This window comes from Nyctereutes procyonoides, unplaced genomic scaffold (genome assembly GCF_905146905.1).
Source record: "Nyctereutes procyonoides isolate TBG_1078 unplaced genomic scaffold, NYPRO_anot_genome, whole genome shotgun sequence".
Lineage (NCBI taxonomy): Eukaryota > Metazoa > Chordata > Mammalia > Carnivora > Canidae > Nyctereutes > Nyctereutes procyonoides.
The window spans coordinates 34,831,803-34,855,161 of NW_026575042.1; the positions used below are offsets into that span (position 1 = coordinate 34,831,803).

A 23,359-nucleotide genomic window follows, 5' to 3' on the forward strand; every position below is an offset into this window, starting at 1 on the left:
AACACCACATCATTGTCTGAAGGCTATGTTCTTGGACCAGCCACTGAGAGTGGGAAAGGCAAGCAGAACCCAGATTCCAAGGACAGTGGAGGAGGTCGATCTTCTGATTGCCTGGGTCCACCTCACAGGTCGACTGGCAATCAGGTCTTTTTGATGACCTCCTCCAACAAAAATGTACACTATAAGCCCTGCAGCATCCACTTAAATAACACAACAAAGTTTATGGCTAATAAGCCAAAAGGGGAGATAAAATCAAATCCTAAAAAAATATTCAATTCATCTAATAGAAGCCAGAAAAGGAGGAAAGGAAGGACAAAATACAAATGGGAGAAATAGAGAAAAATAGTAAGGTGAGAGACTTAAAATTAACCACATCAATAGTCAAAAACCCAAAATGGGGAGAAAATCGCACATATGCAAAAAATGACTATTCTCAGTAATTGTATTACTCTGAGATTTGTGTGTGTGTGTGTGTGTATTAGAGGTTAAAGTAAACGAGTGATTATAGGAGATTCTAATTTTATTTAGTACTCTAGGTTCTTGAAATCAAGATTTCCAGGGTAAAAGATAGGAGGTATGGATGTATTATAGAAGAGGTTAAGTAAAACATCCTGTAGTCCTGAATTTTAGTTGGAAATATCAGTATGAACTCGTGTTCATAGTGTTTTGGGGTGTGTGTGTGTGTGTGTGTGTGTGTGTAAACTTTTCCTACCTTTGTCCATTGAAGAAGCCTAGAAACAGTGATCAATCCTTGGTAGCAATTAGCAATCCTTGTACCCAGATTGCGATTTTGAAATATCATTTTTCACTAAGAGAAACAAGGGTTTTATGGGGAAGTGATCCATTTCATGCTTTGGGCAGAAAACAAATATAAGATAAGTCAAGATTATGTCTTCACATCAGATAAAGGAAGCTACTAGGCTCATGTGAAAATGATTCAGAAACCAACTCAAGGGATTTCTACTGAACAAAAATAGAACACTCTTAAATAAATAAACAAATAAATAAATAAATAAATACTAAATTTTTAAAGATTTAAAAAAATAAAAAATAGAACACTCTTAGCTTTAAAAGGCCTAAGTGCAACTGATTGAAACTCTTCAAGTATGTTTAAATCCATAATGATTCATAATGATTAAATGGTTCATAATGATTAAAAAAAACAAATTGATTGGCCAGTTTTCGATTGTGATAGAGATTCAATTCACTATCTAAAAACTTGGAAGAGAAAGAATCAAGTATTTATCCTATATTTCCCCACATAAAATTGCACTATTGGTTATTGGTTATAAAAATAGAATTCTTATAAAAATAACTCCACCTTACAAATGTATATAAAGTATTTCAATGAATAAATGAAAAATAAGTTAATGAATTAGAATATCATTATTTTGCAACTCCCAATAAAGTAATTGTTCTAGACATTGACCATCAAAAGCTGTTAATATCACTAAAAGAAAGAAAACCAGACATTGTGTGCCTCCTGATGAAGGACCACAGCACCACCTATGGTCTTTTCAAAGGGATTTTATCTACGTTTGATAAAGCATCTGGCTCCAGCTGTCAGTTTGCAGGAAATACAGAGAACAGAGAAATGTGCTGAACTGCACCAAGAACAAAATCTAGACTATAGAAAACTACACAGAAGTCCTGAGATCATCATCTGAAATGGAGTAAAGAAAAGGAAAGATGGAGGGGAGTCCTAAAGATTAGAAGAATCTTTAAAGACATTGCCATTTTTTTGAATGATCAGGACTAAGCTATAGAGTCTAGGATTGCCTACAAGTGAAAAGCTATAAAGAAACAAAGAAAGTGATTACTATAAAAGACAGGAAAATGGATAGTTTTGGAGGAAGGAAGGGTGTTGAGATCAGAATGGGACATATGGATGGATTTCTGGGGTAAATGGCAACTTTCTAGCTACCTGGGTGACCTGGATGGTAGTTTACAGTGGTGTTCACCTTATAATGATTCAATAACTATACATTTGTCTCAAGGGTGTTCTGATGCCATGTTTTAACTGTTTTACAATTTTATTTTATAAAAACACATAAAGATGCAGGATTTATGGACTCAGTAGTCAGAGACAATTGAATAGCAAAATTATATTGCCTATTACATAACAACAGCTAAAAATCAGTAAGAAATTAAACTTTATTCCTGTAGAAAATCAGGGAAAAGCTACGACCAGGCAGTTCACAGCAAAAGAAATACAAATGGGTTTAAATATATGAAGACACTCAACCCTACATATAAGATGATGAAAGCTGCCCTGGGATATATTTACCTCTCAGATGAGCAAATGCCCATAAGTTTAATAACACAAGGCATTGGGGAAAGTGTGGACAAACCATCACTCTAACATGCTGCTGGGAGCATAAATTTGTACAACCACAGCAGAGGACAGTTAAGCTATACTCATTGAAATATAAACCAATGTACTCTCTGTCCATCAACTTCATTAGCAGGAATTTATCCTAGAAATCTAGTTGCACACCAGCAAAAGAATGTATCTTTTCATGTTCATTGTTTTGATTTTCAAAGGATTAGAAACAACCTAATGTCCATCAGAAGGGACTAGTTTAATAAATGAAGATACATCTATAAATGGAATAATATGCATCCATAAATGTTAAATTTATATACTAACTTGGGAAGAATGGGCATCTTTAAAATGTTTATCTGTCCAAGAATAAGAGATGTTTCCATTAGTTCAAGTCTACTTTTGCATTTTGAGGTGTATTTTAAGGTTTTCCTCATTATAGGTTTTGTACATTTCTTGTTAAGTATTTCTTTTTGATATTGTTTGTATCACACCAGTCACTGGTAATTGCGCACATAAAAGCTATTGCTTTGTATGTTAATTTTTATCTTACTACCTTGCTGTATTACTCATTACTATGCTGTATTAATTTTAATTTTGATTTTCTTGTGTTTTCTATCTAAACTTTCGGGTCATTTGTGTGTACTTGCCTTTCTTTGCAATCTTGATTTCTCTCGTTTTTTTGTTTGTTTGTTTTTTTAAGATTTTATTTATTCATAGAGACACAGAGAGAGAGGGAGGCAGAAGCAGGCTCCTTGCAGGGAGCCCGATGTGGGACTCGATCCTGGGACTCCATCCTTTAGTGCTGCAGGCGGCACTAAACCGCTGTGCCACCGGGGCTGCCCCTTGATTTCTCTCATTGTTTTCTTTTGAAAAATTGTTTTGCTCTTCACATCAATACAATGTTAAAATGTAATGGAGGTAGCGGATATCCTGTCTTGCTCCTTGACTTTCTGATTATTTCCCTTTGATGAGAATGCCAATAGTGTTTCCCCATTAAACAAGATTCTAGATTTTATTTTTTTTTTTCCAAAGATTTTTGTTGTTGTTAAAGAGGAGAGAATGGGTGGGCAGAGGGAGAGAATCTTCAAGCAGACTCCCTGCTGAGCACGGAGCTCAATAAGAAAGGGCTCTATCTGGCAGCCTGGGTGGCTCAGTGGCTTAGTGCTGCCTTCAGCCCAGGGCCTGATCCTGGAGACTGGGGACTGAGTCCCACATTGGGCTCCCTGCATGGAGCCTGCTTCTCCCTCTGCCTGTGTCTCTGCCTCTGTGTGGGTGTCTCATTAATAAATAAAATCTTAGGAAAAAAAAGGGGGGGGGCTCAATCTCAAGACCCATGAGATCATGACCTGAGTGGACCAAGAGTTGGACACCTAACCAACTGAGCCCACCCAAGCGCCCCTAGATTTTACTTTTTAAAAAATCAGAATGGGTGTTTATTTTTGCCAAAAGCTTTTTTATCATCCATGGAAATAACCACATTTGTTTTTAGACCTACTATGTGAGTTATATGAATACATTTCCTAATACTGAACCATATTTGTAACAGTCATGCTAAATTACCTTAAAATATGCTATAGATTGCTTGCTAATATTTAGGATTTTTGCAGCAATATTCCTATGTGAGATTGGTCTGTGGTTTTTTTGTGCAATCTTTATCAGACTTAGGTATCAACATTATCCTTGCTTCATAAAAACTAAACTTTCCTTCATTTTTCTACATTTTTTAAGTTTACCTTATATTAGGGATTATCTGGCCTTTAAAAGATTTGGTACTTCCCATCTCCAGTAGGATGAATTTCAGCTAATTCTATTTTCCTAGGAAAGTAATCATTATCAAATTTATTTGTACTAAGTTATGAGAGTAATCCTGTTTGTTTGAATATCCTGTTATACTGGCTATTTCTCCCTTTTATTTATATGTCTTTTGGCATTTGTGCTTTCTTTCTTGATTGGGCAAGCTAGAGGATTGCTTTTGTTTTATGAACTCTGTTATTTATTTTATATGTAATTACTTTCTGCTTTTATTTACCTTTATTAAAGAATTTTGGGGAGGAGGGACCTAAATGTTAGTACTGGATTCCATTAAATCAGTGATGGGGGAAATCCATACCTTTTAAATACCTTATGCAAATAATGAAAATTAAAATAAGTAAATTAAATAGTCAACTCATAAAAGAAAGTAAAAATAGATGGCAGTAAAGTGCTTGACTTTCAAGTCAGATGCTGACAAGATGGAAGCCAACTGCTGAATATTTCTCCTAGACTGGAGAAAGTTTGGATTGGATTTGGATTGAGTTTGGATTACTGTGGGATGACGATATTCTACAACAGTCTGAATTCATGACTGCTGATCCAAAGTACATGGCAACCATCTCCTCAATCAACCCAGACATTTTAACCAGAGACAGGACGGAGGTATAGTTCTTCCATGCGGATCTTTAAAAATACTCTACTACTAGCTATACGTAACAGCACAAGGGGCAGCATTTGTACAACTCAATCCCTGCTAGTAATTAATACTAGGCTGAACCATGCCCAAAATGACCTGTACACAGTTACTACAGTTACCTCAAAATTAAAACTAAAGCTAAAATATGCCAAAGTCTACAAGGTTACGTGAATCTCAGCAGTTACGTGTAAAATTTTATGTTTACCAATGTTTAGTATTCAAAGGAATTTATTTCCTGAAACTGTATCTATCATCTTCAATTTCAATCATATTTGATAGACATTAGGAGCACACGAGGGAAAATATTTATAATAAGAAAGCATACAAAACTGTACATGCAGTAATGACTTTGCAAAACAAAATATAAATATGCCATATTTTATACACCAAAATATTCAGTGGCAGTAACTCCTTGAAGGTAAAATCCCTGTCTTACTCATCTTTATAGTGCCATCTTACAGAAGAATGCCTAGTACAAAATATGTATTCAGTAAGTGCTTCCTGAAAAAAATGAAAATGAGTAATACACATCTTCAAAAAAGGTACTCGATCAAGTAAATATATGAAATTTTAATATTTTTTTTCTGAAATATACAAAGGACTAAAGACAAAGTCAATACCTAACTAAAACTTTATGTATCTTCATTATTATAAAATTAATCTTGAGTCAAAAATCCAACTCTAAAAATACGGTCTCAAAAATCACATATCTACATATAATAATACTAAGACAAGTAAATTGTCTTATGCTGCATCATCATCATCCACTGCAGCATAGATGGCTTGATTCCTCCTCTTAATTTTCTTTCTTTGTTCAGGTTCATGTTCATCACTCAGCCTCTTTGATGGCAACTCAGTTAAGTCCTTTCCATCCCCTGACTCCAGAGCCTCACCAGGGTTCCTCTCTCTGCCATCTGGAGAACCCAATGTATCATCAGAAGATACAATCATGGAACCCGGCAAGATCCTGACATCAGAGAAGCTTGCAGAGAAGTCAGAAGCTTGATCAGAAGAAGGTTCTGCAGATGGTGTATTCATGTCACTACGTGTACTTATAATACTATCTTCATCTTCCTCTTCTTCATCTAACATTATTTCATCTGGATTAATAGAGGACAGGGCAGACGTATCTGTGTTATATTCACTACGGTCTTCTCCAGAGTCATTACTCTCCACATCATCCTGCTCTTCATATTCCCCACACAAATGATGTTCTTCCTTGGCCTTCTGAAGCCTGACATTCATGTCAGTGATGCCAAGTTGGGCACAAAATTCAGTAGTTTGAGGATTGATCCTATGAACCAACTGCATTTGTGTCTGTGGTCTGCTAGGGTCATAACAAGCAGCTGTTATGCTAAAGTTACATGGAACTTTGAGGTCATGATTCAGTATTTCCAACACTTTGTTCATAGCTTCTTCTGTTGCACTATAATCCCATCTACAAAAGTCCAAAACAATAGCTTTTTACATTTTATTAAACCTCAGACAATAAAAGATGAAATCTAACAATGGATTTTGTGTGCAAGGATAAAATATAAACCATATATAAAAATTCCATTTAATAAAATTATAGTTAATTTGCCAAAGGACTATTTTGGAATAAAAATAATTCTTAGAAAAAACTGTTCTTAACTCACGCTCTAAAACAATCATAAATTATTTTAACATGTGAGCCAAATCTCCATCATATTATCATTTTATGCATGCTTGTTCATTCATAAACTTAATTGGGTTGGTACTCAATTATCCATTTTTCTATCCCTTAGATGGGAAATTTATACCAGTCAATCTTCACTATTTTGACACTCAATAATAATTCCCTTCATTTCAAAAAAGAAAAGAAAGAAAAGAAAAGAAAAGAAAAGAAAAGAAAAGAAAAGAAAAGAAAAGAAAAGGGTGAAGGGAATAAAAACTGGGCATGCAACAGGTCAGACTCACCTTGTATGCAGGCCATTATTTTCAGGCATATTCCATAGCCTCTCAGTCACATTAATAAGATCATTGGTAGCCCTAAGAACAGTAAGCCATTCGATATCATATTCTAAGTACTCAGGAGCATTGGGGTCATGGTCTATTTCTATTACCTATAGGAAGAAATTGATACTTTTATTTTTAATATTCTAAGAATTTCAATATAACAATACAATTTAGGGGCGCCTAAATTTTAGGGTGGCTCAGGCGATCAAGCATCTGCCTTCAGCTCAGGTTATGATCCCAAGGTCCTGGGATAGAGTACCTCGGGCTTCCTGCTCAGCAGGAGTCTGCTTCTCCCTCTCTCTCAAGTAAATAAATAAAATCTTAAAAATAAATAAAATAAATAAAATAAAATTTAAAAGGAATGATGGCTTAAAAACACTATTGTAACTTAAATATTCCCAAGGAATTCTAAAAATACCTAAATTATAGATAGCATAAATAAATTCTAAAGGGAAAATTAATATTTTTCTAATCATTGGAAGAGCAAAACTATGCAGTTATTTCATTTTCTTTTTACCTGAAGAAAATCTCTATGTGGTAAGCATTTGTCCAAGGCTAAAAATTTGGTTGCTTTAGCTGTCTGTCCTTTATCCCCGGCCTAGAAATATGAACCATGATTTAAGAAAAAAATGTTAAGACATCACAGGTAATTCATACATAGAATAGGATGGAAACAATCTTTATTAAAAATACCCCTAAGATGTATGTCAAAGAAATAACTGTCACTATTCCAAAATAAGTTAGTTCTATAACCACTAGTGAAATGGGCAAGGCACTTAAACTCTCTGGCTGCAACTTCCTTACAAAAGTTAAAGCAGACACAAATGCTGATGATAATGATACTGTTAAAGCACATAACACAAAGGTTAATAACAGAATAGCTTAAAAGTAATCTGGCAGAGCTAAAACTAAGCAACTTTTAGAAGAAATTATAAGGGAAAAATCTTTATAACCTTGGGTTAGGCAAAGATCTCTTAGATATAACCCCAAAAGTAGATGTGATACATTCACAGAATGAAATACTGCTCAACAATAAAAATGAAATAAATACTAAACTTGCTGCATGAATAAACCTCAAAAACAAGCAAAGGAAAGAAACCACAAGACAAAGACTATGGATTTTGATCCCACTTATATAAATGTTCAGAAAAGGCAAATCCATAGAAACACAAAGCAAATTAGTGGGTGCCTGGGGCTAAGGGTGGGAACATGGACTCACAGCAAAAAGATACAAAAGATCTTTTGGGGGGAACGCCTGGGTGGCTCAGCTGTTGAGCACCTGCCTTTGGCTCAGGGCATGATCTCAGGGTCTGAGATTGAGTCCTGCATCGGCCTCCTTGTAAGGGGGGCTTGCTTTTCCCTCTGCCTGTGTCTCTGCCTCTCTCTGTCTCTCATGAATAAATAAAATCTTAAAAAAAAAAAAAAAAGAAAAAGATCTTTTGGGGTGCTGGAAATGTCCTAAAACTGTGCTATGCGACATTTGCTCTGGAAACACCCAGGAGTCTGGAAATATACTAAAACTCACTGAATTGTACATTTAAATGGGTGGATTTTATGTTATGTAAATTATACTCCAATGAAACTATTTTTTAAAGAATGAACTGGTAGAAAGAAACATGGGCAGATGTCAGTAGGTCACAAACATGAAGGCCATATTGGATGCAGTACAAAGTGACTCCCTGAAAACAGTAAGGCACATGGAAGAAAACAGACAAGGAGCAGGCTATGGGACGTCCTGTTGTGGGCCAGGTTTTAGTTCATTGGTGGAGGGGGGAGCTGAATGGGGTGGAAGGCACACAGATTATAGGCAGATTGTGGCAGCAGGGCTGCCCTGAAGAAAAGGGGTCTTTGGTGTTGGAAAAGGGGCTGAAAGAGAACACTGGCAAAGTCAGAGGAGGTTGAGGAGCTAAGAAAAAGGGATCAAACACGTTAATTCAGACTTAAGTCCCTGCAGTTAACAACAGAAGATGGATGGAGAGGAGAGTACCAAATCTGATGCTTCAATATAAATCCAGGAGTGTCATGAGCCCTACAAGACAAAAGACAGTAACACAGATGTAGAAAAAGTGATTGATATGAACAGATGACTTGGACCTTACAAGAGGATAATTACTTTGGCAGTGGCCCAAAGGGAAATAAAAGGAGTAACCTTGCCTCCTCTTCCCAGTAAAACTGGGGAGTGAGGATCAACCCACAACAGCCAGGGCCTACAGGAATGTTTTCAAACAGAACTTTCCACACTATACTTGAAGAACATCATTAAAGTGTACCCCACAAGAACGTGTGGGGTCAAGTTCAGGAAGCACTGCACACCGCATTTCACTCTTGGAGAAAGGGGCAGTGCCCATAACACATTAAAGATTCTCAGAAATTACAGCCCAGGTGGCTCAGTGGTTTAGCACCACCTTCAGCCCAGGATGTGGTTTTGGAGACCCGGGATTGAGTCCCACATCAGGCTCCCTGCATGGAGCCTGCTTCTCCCTCTGCCTCTGCCTGTGTCTGTGCCTCTCTGTGTGTGTGTCTCTCATTAATAAATAAATAAAATCTTTAAAAAAAAAAAAAAGAAAGAAATTCTATAAGAGCCTTTGAGACAAACTCTCTAATCTTGTTAACCCAGGACATTTCTAAATGTTTTCCCCCTGTGGAATACTTTATGGGGAAAGTCAGAGTTTTGTGAGAATGGGAGGGGAAAAGGAGAACCACACATTTCTGTAAAGGCCTAATTGTAAGCATGTATTTATTCTCTATCTTCCATTGAGCACCATCAGCACCATCATCCCCCATTTCCCAAGGAAACTCTGGAACCTGAGTTCTGTTTTTCCCTCTTTGCCGTAGGTTAGAATCTCATCTTTTGCTTATACAGCCTCCTCTGCCTCCCATTTTACTTATTATAATCCATACACAAAACTGCTACCAAACTGATCTTTCTGAAATGAAGTCCGGTTTCATCACTCCCCAATTACCTTCTGGTTAAAACCCCAAACTCCAGTGTATGGCCCGGAAGGCAGTTCTGATCTTGTTCTTGCCTCATCTCTCCCTCTGCCTCAGCTACAGGCACTGCTGCAGTCCCATCAGCATGCCGGGCATTAGGCCCCTAGCCTTTGCACAAACAGGTCTCTCCATCTAGATGCTGTCACCTATATTCTACTGCTTCCCGGCATAAACAATTCCTCTGGGAAACATTCTCAATCTCTTCATCTCTCCATCTACCTCCCCTTGTCTCACCACAGTATGGCACAGGTGGCTCCCACAGTATCCTGGCACTTTTAGTCACAAATTTATTACACTATTTTATAATCACTGCTGGTCTCTTCTCCCCGAAGATAATGGAGTTACTTGCAAAAGCAAAGTTATCTCTGATCTCTTTGTCTAAATTTACAACTGGGCCAATAGTGCCTTAGCCTGCAGATATTTGATGAGTGTTTGTTAAATCAAAGAATAAATATTTTTGGTTTCTACCTGATGCTGCATCAAGGCTGCAAACTTCACGTGAAGGTGTGCAGAAAACCAGTAAGTAGGTTTTAAGTGCTCTAAAAGCTCAGAGGCAGCAGGACTTCCCAATGTGTTATTTTCCACTTCTTGTCGGAAAAAAGATTTAGTCTTAAGAAGTTGCTTCTTATTTCCATAATGATATATCCCTCTTGGCCAATCGTGAGATAAGAATATGTCCATAGGCTGCTTTAGCTTTAACAGAAAAAGAAAACTTTTAAAAACAGATTAACCAAAAGCAATCCCTACTTTCTCTCCACCACCGCACAACCATTTGCCACTTAGATCCTTAGATTTCTCTGTAATTCATTCTAAGGAAACTTTATTAAGATGGTCACAGAAGTCACTAAGAACTCACTCATCTAAGCAAAAAGAAATCGCTTTCTCTCTCCTCACAAATCACCCATATCTTCCATGGCAAGGCAAAGCAATACAGACACACTTTGATCAGACTGCCAACCAGCTACATAGGGTCTCTAAAATATATACTAACCATTATTCTTTTCCCTTTTAGTGAAGAAACTATTTTAAGACACAGAGACATCAGACTTCATGAGATCTCTAATGTAAATAATACAGTAAAACCCAAAGGTACATTCTTTTTTTTTTTTTTCTAATGGACTCACATAGCATACACCTAAAAAATCCTGTTTACTACTATGTAAGTTATGTTAGCAGTATTTGAGGTGGCTGGTGTGTTCATGGGGTGGTCACAAAATACACCTCATACTTTACTGATCCCTAGCACCTTCAAGTAATCTGCAATAAGTACTTGGAAAAATAAATTAAAATAAGTTTTCAAGACAATATAAGACAGGTATGATGAATCACCAAATAACTGATGCAAGCAGTAAGTGCAATGAAAATTCAGAGAAGGGAGATGGCTTTAAACTAGAACACTGGTGGGGCACCTGGGCAGCTCAGTCAGTTAAGCATCTGACTCTTAATCTCAGCTCAGGTATTGATCTCAGGGTCCTGAGTTCAAGCCTCACATTGGGCTCCACGCTGGGCATGGCACCTACCTAAAAAACGAAACCAAACAAAAAACTCTAACACTGGCATCTAAGCTAGTTCTTCAAAGACTGGTAGAGGACTGAAATGGGCAAAAGGGAAAAGCACTCAAGGTAGGGAACTGTTATGAGTAGGATATTAAAGAAATGCCCACAAGCGTCCTTATGCTCCTACAGAGACTGTAGGGTATGGTGGGAAGGGCCTGAGAGCATTAGGCAGGCTCCATCACTTAACTATTTGAGAAATCCCAGGCAGGCTACTTACCTATCTGAGCCTTGGCCTTGCATCCTTAATGTGACAAGTTAGGGTAACACTTACTTCATTGAACTGTGTGGCAATTATATGAAATATCTTCTGTGAAAACCGCTTAAGCCCACTGTCAGCCATTTAATGCATCCTCAAACAAAAACCTAGTTTCACTTACTCTCCAGTTAAGCCAGTGTTCCAATGCCACCCTCACAATACTACCATATTCTCTATTATTTTTTACCACTATTTATTACCTATTTAGTACCATTGTTTACAAATTTTAGTATTTTCTTTAAAGTATCACTTTATGCCAGCATATATTTTCTAGCCTTAACCTAAGTAGTAATATCTAAAGTCATGGATTAAATGTTCTATTTTATTAATACTCCCTAAAATAAATTCATAATATTAGAATTAAAAAATGTTAATCTGTGAACCTCCTAAAAGCAACTGAAGATCCAAATTTTAGAAATACTGAATTAGGCTCTTCTTGGGAGTCATACACCAAAATGATCAAAATACACTTTGGTAGAATTACTTTAACATTTTTTCAAGTCTGCTATAATGTACTTTTTACTTACCTGTTTTAATTTATAGACTTCAATATTTCTCACATGATATATACTCCTTATCGTAGCTGGATTATAAGGGGGGCACTCAAAATGACCTTAAATTAAAGAAGAGAAATAAGCTATATTCAACTCCCTTAAATACCACAAGTACAAATATATATATATATATATATACACATACACTTCTCCAAAACTGATGTCTATCATTAATGTTTTTGGTTCTTAAAAATTTAATGAAGACACTGTCCTTAAAATGCTGGTATTTTCTACTAATAAGTGATCACTAATTATAAATCTCTAAATAATTGAGGGGTTTATGATTTTTTAAATTATATTTAATATGGAATACATTGGTCATTCACATAGTTTAAAATTTAAAAGATACCATCAGAACAGAATAAGGAGTTTTCCTCCAGAGAGTAGACCAGTGATTGTAGGGCTGGGGTGGGAGCAGGAATTAACTACAAAACTTCTGGGAATGATAGAAATGTTCTAAATCTGGATGGTTGCATAATCCTATAAATTTACTGAAAATTACTGAATTGTATACTTCCAAAAATATGTAAGTTTTACCTCTACAAAGCTGCTAAAACAATGGGAGGCAGGGATCCTCCTATTCCTGTCCCCCAGCCACCAGTAACACTACCTAGAGGCAACCAGTGTTAATCAGGTTTTAGTATTTTATTCCAGGGATATCAACTATGCATATAATAATACACAAACTTCTTTACCCTTCATTTTTTTTTTTACACAAATGGCAGTAGTTTCTACATATTTTGTGCCATGTTTTTTTCTTTACTTATTTTGGAATTCTTTGTGTATGATACGGATAAAGCTGCTTATTTTCTTTGTAAAAAAAAATTGCTTCATGGCACTATATTGTATAGTTTTATCATGATATAGTTAATTAGCTCCTACATTTTGCCATTACAAACAAGGCTGAAATTTTAAAATGTATACACATCATTTTGCACTTGTGGAATATATCTGTACATTACATTCCTGGAAATAGAACTCCTGGGTCAGAGTGCTTTTATAATTTTCATAGATTACCAGCTATCCTCCAAAGAATGGAGGATAGTTTGCACCCACACTTGCCATAAAGGAGAAAGCCTATTTCTGTATTCCCATGCCAATAGTTTAAGACCATGGGCAGCAGGGAACAGACTTATGATTGAACAGTTGCACTGAGGATATAAGTTTTAGCTGCCAATTCATAAAATTTCAAAATTAATGTGAACCCAAGCTATTTCTTTAACTTTAAAAGTAAGGTATAATTTTTTCAGATATAGTAGAATGAGTAAGTACAGTGTGGTATATTTCTACAATGGAATACTACTTATAAGTTAAAATGAATAGAGTGATATGTATCAACATGGATTTCAAAAACATATTAAACAATGAAGCAAGTTGCAGGAAGATATGTGCAAAATGATACATTCCCATGAAGTTTAAAACATGCCAAACTATATGCTGTTTAAAGCTGTTACATATCTGATAATGACATAATCAAATGAATGACAAACACCAAATTCAGAAGAATGACTGCCTGGTGAGGAAAGGGAAGAATAAAAGGAGAATGGGACTGAGGACAGATTAAACATGAGCTCTGACTGTATCTGTACTGTTTTATTTCTTTGAAATCCTAACTAAAAATCACAAGATACAAAGACTTGATAAAGCTAGACAATGGATACATAAATAATATGTTCTAAAGTTCTCAACATTTTTACATGTATAAAATATTTCATTAAAAAAATAATAATAGTTCAGAGAAAAAATCCAATGAAAACGTCAAACTATAAATTATGCGTAAGTTACCCTGAGACATGCAAGTTCTAAAGTTTAAACACAATTCTCAGAATAATATATACCTTTTCGATAGTCATGAGATTTAAAGATACCAGAGATGCCACCAATCCTTATGCCTCGGTATTTTACTACACCAGCCAAACCTGAAAAAGTACACAATTAAATAAAATAAAAATAGGCAGAAGCAATCTCTTTACTAACTAAATGAAGAGTTTAAAGGCCTAAAACTCCATGTGGCCCTAAAATTATTTGAAAATTAAATGTCATGATGAACTCTTACATAGTGATATGCCAAAAATACATAAAGGAGACTTGGAAGGAGAGGCCTAGAAGCAGACAGGCAAGAGACTAAGCAGAAAGGAAGGAATAAATGAAATTAGGTGCGTTAAGGGAAAAATAGACATAATTTGGTACTTAATAAAATACTATAGTGGGCTGGAGAGGAAAAAATGAAAAATGTCCTATGATAAATTTGTATGTTATACATCTGAAAGTCAACAGGTATAAAGTAATAAGAACCTGCAGTTTTGTTTTTTTTTTTTTAAGATTTTATTTATTTATTTGAAAGAGAGGGGGAAAGAGAGAGAGAACACAAGCAGGGGGAAAGCCAGAGGGAGTGGGAGAAGCAGGCTCCCCGCTGAGTAGGGAGCCTGATGCAGGGACTGGATCCCAGGACCCTGGAACAGTGACCTGAGCTGAAGGCAGATGCATAACCAACTGAGCCACCCAGGTACCTCAAGAACCTGCAGTTTCGATATTTCATTTCTGACTGACCATCTTCAAATATTTTTTCACAATATTGCAATTGTCAAATAATCAACCAGCAATGAAGTAGAGATACACATTCCTGAAGTTATGATGTCATCATTACAGCTATAAACATTTATTTTTTAAAAATATTTTATTTATTTATTTGAAAGAGAGAAAGCATGAGCTGGGGGAAGAGCAGAAGGGGAGGGAAAGAGAAAATCTCTCAAGCAGACTTCACCGTAAGCAAAAAAACTCGACTCAAGGCTCAATCTCACAACCCTGAGATCATGACCTGAGCCAAAATCAAGAGTTGGATGCTCAACCGACTGAGTTACCTGGGTGCCCCACTATAAACATATCAATAGGGGATCCCTGGGTGGCGCAGCGGTTTGGCGCCTGCCTTTGGCCCAGGGCGCAATCCTGGAGACCCGGGATCGAGTCCCACGTCGGGCTCCCGGTGCATGGAGCCTGCTTCTCCCTCTGCCTGTGTCTCTGCCTCTCTCTCTCTCTCTCTGTGATGACTATCATAAATAAATAAAAATTTTAAAAAAAATTTTTTTATTTCAATAAAAAGAAAGGGACTGTATAATCTAACAGGGCTAAAACTGAACCTGAATCTAATCAGGCTGTAAATCTAAATATAGTATTATATAGATTATAAGTAATGCAGAGGATGAAAGGAAAATGTTAAACAACATACAAGAAATTCCAATCAGTTAAATCCAGAAAGCAGGAAATTCTGTAAGACGAAATTCCATTTTCCTCAACAAATAAAGGACATGGGGTAAGGGAGGAAAGGGACCATTACAGCCTAAAAGGCATTAGAATCATGACAATCAAATGAAATGTGTGGACCTTGCTTGGATTTTACTTGAACAAGTCCATTTTAAAGCCAAACTCTTGGTATTAATCACAGAAATCTGAAGATTAGGCAACAGATAATGAGGAAGTATTGCTCCTTTAGTTAATATAATAACGCTATAGTATAATAATGGTACTATATAATAATGTATGTAATTATAGTACTGTAGCTGTGATATCTTTTAAAAAGTCCTTTATCTCTTAAAAATATGTACCAAAATATTCATAGGTGAAATCATCTGATGGCTGGGATTGGTTTTAAAATACTCTTAGTCACTTCTTCCCACAAAAAATGTTTAGAGGGGAAAAAAAGAAAAGTTTAGAGGGGAGTGGGGTTAAAATAAGGATGACAGAATGATAATAGTTGTTGAAGCTGGTTAGTAGGTACAAAGATTCATTTTACTATTCTCTATTTTTGAGTATGTTTAACGATTGTCATTATAATAAGTTTAAGTATTCTTTTTTTTTAATTTTTATTTATGATAGTCACACACACACACACACAGAGAGAGAGAGAGAGAGAGAGAGAGAGAGAGAGAGGCAGAGACATAGGGAGAGGGAGAAGCCGGCTCCATGCACCGGGAGCCTGACGTGGGATTCGATCCTGGGTCTCCAGGATTGTGCCCTGGGCCAAAGGCAGGCGCTAAACCGCTGCGCCACCCAGGGATCCCAAGTTTAAGTTTTCTTAATTTAATAGAAAGAGTAAGAAAAAATAAAAGGACTGCAAATAGTGTAAAAGGTCTCTGCAGTTATATTTATTATTACTATGTCATATTATCTATATTGCTTAAAACACTACATGAAGCATGGACACATTTTCATGATTACCTGTTTAAATTAACTGTTTAAACTTTCAGAATTAGTTAAATTAAGAGGCTTTCCCAAAACACTATACATCTCAAGATGCTGCCCAGCTAATACACAAATCCTGACAGGCTCTTCCATTCCAAACAAACCAAAAAGTTACCCACAAACACATACCTAAATAATAAATGTTTGGTGCCACCCAGCCACCATAGGGTAACTCTTGCAAATGATTTGAGGCTTCATGGTTTCCCCCAATGAAGATTGTGAGAACTGGGGCCCTTCTCTCTCCAGAGTAATACCTGGAACAGAAGGGTAAAGTTGTCAGTTGGCATAGCAGAAATCAGGCATAGAGAAAAGCCATTACGCATCCCTATGAAAGTGGGCGTAGCAGAAAAGCAAAATAAGGTCCAAAGGAAAATCTGAGCTCACGATAAAAAAAACTTTTAAAAAGCTCTCCCTAAACAAATTTGCCTATGCTTGTCCCTAAGAATGATGGGGCTGCCTGCCACTTTGGGTTCAAAACCAGCGTGCGTTCAATGAGGTCAAGAACTTTGTGTCGTTGCTTAACCCTAGCTTCTAGAAAGCGGACGAGGACAAAGCAGGTGTCCACCAAAAACCCCCGGGTCAATAAATGAAGCCGCCCCAGAGACCTATCCAGTACAAGGGAGATTAACCTGTCAGCTTCTTCCTCCAGGTTGATCCCCTCAGGCTTCGATCAGACAAGACAGACAGGTGGAAGGAAATGAGAAAAGTGACACCAAGCACCCGTTCCTAGACACAGCGTTAACAAAAGAAGGTAACTAAGCGAGACAGCTGGTCCGTGACGGGGCCGGGGGGGGGGGCAGCAGGGGTCGCGGGGGGAAGGAGGAGGGATTCGAATCCAGTCCGGGTCCTCCCCCACCCACTGCTCCGAGTCACGGCTCGCGGAGCCGCTCACCTGTAGAAGGTCTGCATGTGGCGGTACTTGGGCGGGACGGCCATGCAACGCAGGTCGGCCTCGTTGCGCACCGCCTGGAAGTCGCCGCAGCACAGCAGAAGATCTATCGGCCCGGGGCCGCGCCTCTCCGCCAGCGCCAGCGTCTCATAGATCTTGTCTAGTTCGCCGTGGCAGCAACCGGCCACAGCCACCCGCATCCCGCCGGCCCGAGGCGGGGAGCGCTGCCCGCAAGCCCCTGCCCCAGAGCCAGCCCACGCCGGACCGCGAAGACGACGCGCCCCGCTCGGCTCCCGCCAACACCGAGCCCACGCCTCGCGCAGACGCCTGGAATACAATTCACTTCCGGTTTCCAAGTCTCGCGAGAGAGTGATCTGGAAGGGCAAGAACCGCGGGATGCGAGAGCGCTTTCCAGACGATTCGGGCTTTTCCTGGCTCCGTGGGTCCTTGGGTGTTAGCTGCCGGGCAGGTGGTAAAGATCAAGACGCGAATAGCCGAGTTGTGTTTTGTTTTTTTTGGTTTTTTTACCCAGAAACAGCAGTTTAGTTTGATAAAACTAAGCCAGATTAAGCAAGTGAGCCCGTGCGATTGGCTCATTTCCTAGGACGAACCCTCTCACAGCAAAGATAAATTTCCTGAAAGCGAATTAGAGAGTAAAAGATGTTTTTTTTTAAAAAGACACATCAAACTGAAAATCATTTTTTAAATAAAACTTTAAAAGCTCGCTGAGGGTCTCTGAATTATCCCACGGAAGAGTTTCTAAAATTACCGGGTGGCTCAGCAGTTTAGCACCTGCCTTCGGCCCAGGGTGCGATCCTGGAGTCCCGGGATCGAGTCCCACGTAGGGCTCCCGCCATGGAGCCGGCTCCTCCCTCTCTCTCTCTCTCTCTCTCTCTCTCTCTCTCTCTCTCTCTCTATGTCTATCATAAATAAATGAATAAATCTTAAAAAAAAAGTAAAATAAAATTACCGTGTTTTTTTTTTTTAAAGGAGCCGAGGACTCTTATTTTTCCTACCAAATAGGTGTTTGCATAACTAGACTGCAAGCTCAATGAAAGCGGAAGAATGTCTAGAAAACGTCCAGGAAGGAAAAGAACCAAAATGGCAATTTAAAAAAATGAGTGGCCCAGGGGCACCTGGGTGGCTCAGTGGTTGAGCATTGCCTTTGGCTCAGGTCGTGATCCCCGGAGGTCCAGGGATCGAGTCCCACGTCGGGCTCCCGGCAGGGAGCCTGCTTCTCCCTCTGCCTAGGTCTCTGCCTCCCTCTCTGCATCTCATGAATAAATTAAAAAAAAAAGGAGTGGCCAATATAGAAACAAGCAGAACAGTAAGCCAAATTTAATCAAGAAAGTAATCTAATCAGGATTATACAGGAAGTAAAAAAAAATCCATCTTTCATTTAAAAAAAATCTGTGTAAAATAACATTGTAGGAACAATGACACCAGAGTTAATTCAAAAGTAAGCAGAAAAAAAAAGTAAGCAGAAGAAAAAAAATAAAAATATATTTAAAAAAAAGTAAGCAGAAGATGTGAGCAGAACCATGACAATAAGAAAATACTGGAAAAGTCAAATCCATTGAAAAACATTGTACCCAGAGTGATTTACAGGCAATTTCTTTCAGATTTACAAGATATAACTTTAATGATATGTAAATTAATCAAGAGAGAATAAAAGGATGGAGACCTAATATTTCCAATCTTTTTAAAATATTTTGTTTTCCTTCTGTGTTGGATTTTTTGATTATACAAGAAATGCTTTTTTTATTTTATAAATTTATTTTTTATTGATGTTCAATTTGCCAACATATAGAATAACACCCAGTGTTCATCCCATCAAGTCCCCCCCTCAGTGCCCGCCAACCAGTCACCCCCACCCCCCGCCCTCCTCCCCTTCCACCACCCCTAGTTCATTTCCCAGAGTTAGGCATCTCTCATGTTCTGTCTCCCTTTCTGATACAAGAAATGCTTTTTACAGCATTGCTAAGTTTAACTTTTCCATTTGATTTTTTAAATTTTATTTAAATTCAATTAATTAACATATATTGTATTATTATTTTTGAAGTAGAATTCAGTGATTCATCAGTTGCATATAATACTCAGTGCTCATTACATCAGGTACCCTCATTAATACCCATCACAGAGGTACCCCATCCCTCTACCCCTCCCCTCCAGCAACCTTCAGTTTGTTTCCTATGATTAAGTGTCTCTTATGATTTGTCTCCCTCTCTGATTTCATCTTATTTTACTTTTCCCTCCCTTCCCCTATGATCCTATGTTTTGTTTCTTAAATTCCACATAGGAGTGAAACCATGTAACTCCTTGGTTTTATTTTGCTTAGCATAGTACCCTCTAGTTCCGTTCACATCATTGCTAATAGTAAGATTTTATTTTTTTGATGACCAAGTAATGTTCCATTGTCTCTATATACACCACATCTTTTTTATTTTTATTTTTTTTAATTTTTATTTATTTATGATAGTCATAGAGAGAGAGAGGGAGAGAGGCAGAGACATAGGCAGGGGGAGAAGCTGGCTCCATGCACCAGGAGCCCGACGTGGGATTCGATCCTGGGTCTCCAGGATCACGCCCTGGGCCAAAGGCAGGCGCTAAACCGCTACGCCACCGAGGGATCCCACCACATCTTTTTTATACATTCATCTGCTGATGGACATCTGAGCTCTTTCCATAGTTTGGCTATTGTGGACATTGCTGCTATAAACATTGGGGTGTAAGTGCCCCTTCGGATCACTATGTTTGTATTCTTTGGGTGAATGCCTAGTAGTGCAATTGCTGGATCATAGGGTAGCTCTATTTTTAACTTTTTGAGGAACCTCCATACTATTTTCCAGAGTGGCTGCACCAGTTTGCATTCTCACCAGCAATGCAAAAGGGCTCCCCTTTCTCTGCATCTTCACCAATATCTGTCGTTTCCTGACTTCCTAATTTTAGCCATTCCAACTGGTGTGAGGTGATATCTCATTGTGGTTTTGATTTGTATTTGCCTGATGCTGAAGGAAATGTGGAGCATTTTTTTGTGTGTCTGTTGGCCATTTGTATGTCTTTTTTGGAGAAATGTCTGTTCATGTCCTCTGCTCATTTCTTGACTGGATTACTTGCTTTTTTGGGTATTGCGTTTGATAAGTTGTTTACAGATCTTGGATATTAGCTCCTTATATGATAAGACATTTGCAAATTTCTTCTCCCATTCTGTAGGTTGTCTTTTGATTTTGTTGACTGGTTCCTTCACTGTGTAAAAGCTTTTTACCTTGAGAAGTTTCCCTTGTCTTTGGAGATGTGTCTAGCAAGAAGTTGCTGCAGCTGAGGTTGAAGAGGTTGCTGCCTGTGTTCTCTAGGATTTTGATAGATTCCTATCTTACATTTAGGTCTTTCATCCATTTTGAATTTATTTTTGTGTATGGTGTAAGAAAGCGGTCCAATTTCTTTCTTCTATGTGTGGTTGTCCAGTTTTTCCAACAGCATTTGTTGAAGAGACTTTTTTTCTGTTGGATATTCTTTCCTGCTTTGTTGAAGATTAGTTGACCATAGGTCCGTTTGATTTCTAATCTACAGGAATTGTCTTTTCTGAATCCTTTTCTCTTCCACATAAAATATTTTAATTGGTTCTAACTTAAAGAAACATGAACAAATTAAAACTTACAAGCACATTTTGATGCATTTTTATATGTATAATCACCCATATAACCACCACCCATATGAAGATATAAAATACTCCCAGCATTCAGAAAGGCTCCCTTGTGCTTCCTCACAAGCCCCTACACCCAAAAGAAAAGCATTGCTCTAACCTCTATCAACATAGGCCAGCTTAGCTTGTTGTTGTTGTTTTCTTTCTAATTCCAGTATAGTTGACATATAGTGTTATATTACTTTCAGGTGTGCAATATAGTGATTCAACAATTCTATACATTACTCAATGCTCATTGCAAGCAGACTCTGAATCCCTTTCATCTATGTCACCTTTGCTTGTTTTCAAACTTCATGTAAATGTCAATATGTATTATTCACTTAATTTAATGTCTATGAGATTCATCTGTAAATCTGTAATATAAATAGATATAGCCATAGAATGCTGTTTCATATTACTGTGTACTATTCCATTGTGTGAACATACCACATTGTGTTTGTCTATTGTCCTGCAGAAGGACAAATGGATTGTTTCTAATTTGGGGCTATTGCGAATAAAACCACCATACACATTCTTGTAAAAATCTTTTGGTGGGGGATCCCTGGGTGGCGCAGCGGTTTGGCGCCTGCCTTTGGCCCAGGGCGCGATCCTGGAGACCCGGGATCGAATTCCACATCGGGCTCCCGGTGCATGGAGCCTGCTTCTCCCTCTGCCTATGTCTCTGCCTCTCTCTCTCTCTCTCTCTCTCTCTCTCTCTCTCTCTGTGACTTTCATAAATAATTTAAAAAAATCTTTTGGTGGGCATAGAATTTATTTCCAGAAATATAATCTCTGGGTATAGAGCAAATTATATGTTTAGCTTTGATAGGTAGATCAGTTTCCATAGTGTACCAATTACACTTTCTTAAGGAATATAAAACCATTCCAATCATTCCATGTGCTCAATAGCCTTGGTATTTTTTTATAATTTTTAAGAATATTTATTTATTTATTCGGAGAGAGAGAGAGAGAGAGAGAGAGCGAGAGAGAGAGGCAGAGACACAGGCAGAGGGAGAAGCAGGCTCCATGCAGGAAGCCCTACGTGGGACTGGATCCCGGGTCTCCAGGATCACACCCCAGGATGCAGGAGGCGCCAAACCGCTGCGCCACCAGGGCTGCCCAATAGCCTTGGTATTATCTTTTTGTTATACTTTAGCCATTTCCTTACATTTTGTGCAATGGTATCTCCTTATGATTTCCAAATAGAGTTTACAAGAAAAATTTAAAATATCAGCCAAATTGAATTTTCTTCTTTTGTGACCAAAAGGAAACAATAACTTAATATCATAACATTAAAAAAATAGTGGTCAAAGAAGGAAATAAAAGATTATGAATAAGAATGAAAAGTGCATGGTGGCTCAGCTCCTGCTTCCAACCCACACCCCATTTCTAGAGGTCATATCAGTGAGTGAACAAACTTGGGAATTCTCACTGACTTTCTTAAATCCAGAGAGAATCAAATTTAATAGAAAGCCTCACCCCTTTCCCCTGTTGAGTGAGGAGAAACAGAAAAATTGTTGGAGAAAAGTGGATTGAATGAACAATGAAGATAATTCTTTTTTAAGTGTGAAAAGCCACATTCCCTGAACAGACAGGTACACTCAGTGTGTGTGTGTGTGTGTGTGTGTGTGTGTGTGTGTGTGTGTGTGGTCCCATGGGACTACAAGTCTCAGATCTGCACGTAAATTCCTTGATTCTATCAGAGCAAAGGCAGTATTAGATAGGAGCACCCCCAGTAATGAGCAAGATGAAAAGTGAAACCACATGTCAACAATGGAAATGTGCTAAAAAGAGTATAATCTGGAGTTAGACTGAGCAGGTGTCCATTAAAACTTCTTAGGGACAACCAGACCTTAGTTTCCTTTTTTTAAAAAGATTTTATTTATTTATTCATGAGAGATACAAGAGATACAGAGCAAGAGAGAGAGGCAGAGACACAGGCAGAGGAAGAAACAGGCTCCATGCAGGGAGCCCGACATGGGACTCAATCCCGTGCCTCCAGGATCACGCCCTGGGCTGAAGGCAGTGCTAAACCACTGAGCCACCAGGGCTGCCCAGACCTTAGTTTCTAAATACCATTCCCCTCTAAAAGAAATGAAGTCCACTTTTTGAAGTGGTTCTAGGTCAGAGAAAGTACAAAATGTGCCTGGATCATCTTGTGCAAGAAAGCAAGGAAGTGTTCAAAGAATCTCAAACATCAAAAGACATTGGCCAAATCTGAAACAATTTCAGCATCAAAATGCATAATCATAGTAACAAGCTATTGGCCAACGAATAAAGAAGGAATCTACTACAGTGGAGCCTTGAACAATGCAGGGGTTAGGGGCATTAGGGGCACAGATTCCCACACAGTAAAAAATCCATAGCCTACTGTTGACTGGAAGACTGAATGATAAACAGTCTTTTATCATATTAACATATATTTTGTGTTTTATATGTA

At 38.0% G+C, this 23,359-nt stretch overlaps 1 protein-coding gene across 1 annotated transcript; it reads right to left on the reverse strand.

Annotated features, from left to right (window-relative positions):
• Positions 1 to 5,325: 5,325 nt before the first annotated feature.
• On the reverse strand, positions 5,326 to 17,550 carry DBR1 (debranching RNA lariats 1). The gene is made up of 8 exons (XM_055321589.1): positions 17,241 to 17,550; positions 16,478 to 16,602; positions 13,948 to 14,028; positions 12,083 to 12,168; positions 10,212 to 10,436; positions 7,270 to 7,350; positions 6,714 to 6,859; positions 5,326 to 6,213 (listed from the first exon to the last, which is right to left on the reverse strand). The coding sequence occupies exons 1-8, from the start codon at positions 17,435 to 17,437 to the stop codon at positions 5,520 to 5,522; spliced, it is 1,635 nt and encodes a 544-aa protein (XP_055177564.1). The 5' UTR covers positions 17,438 to 17,550; the 3' UTR covers positions 5,326 to 5,519.
• Positions 17,551 to 23,359: the final 5,809 nt, after the last annotated feature.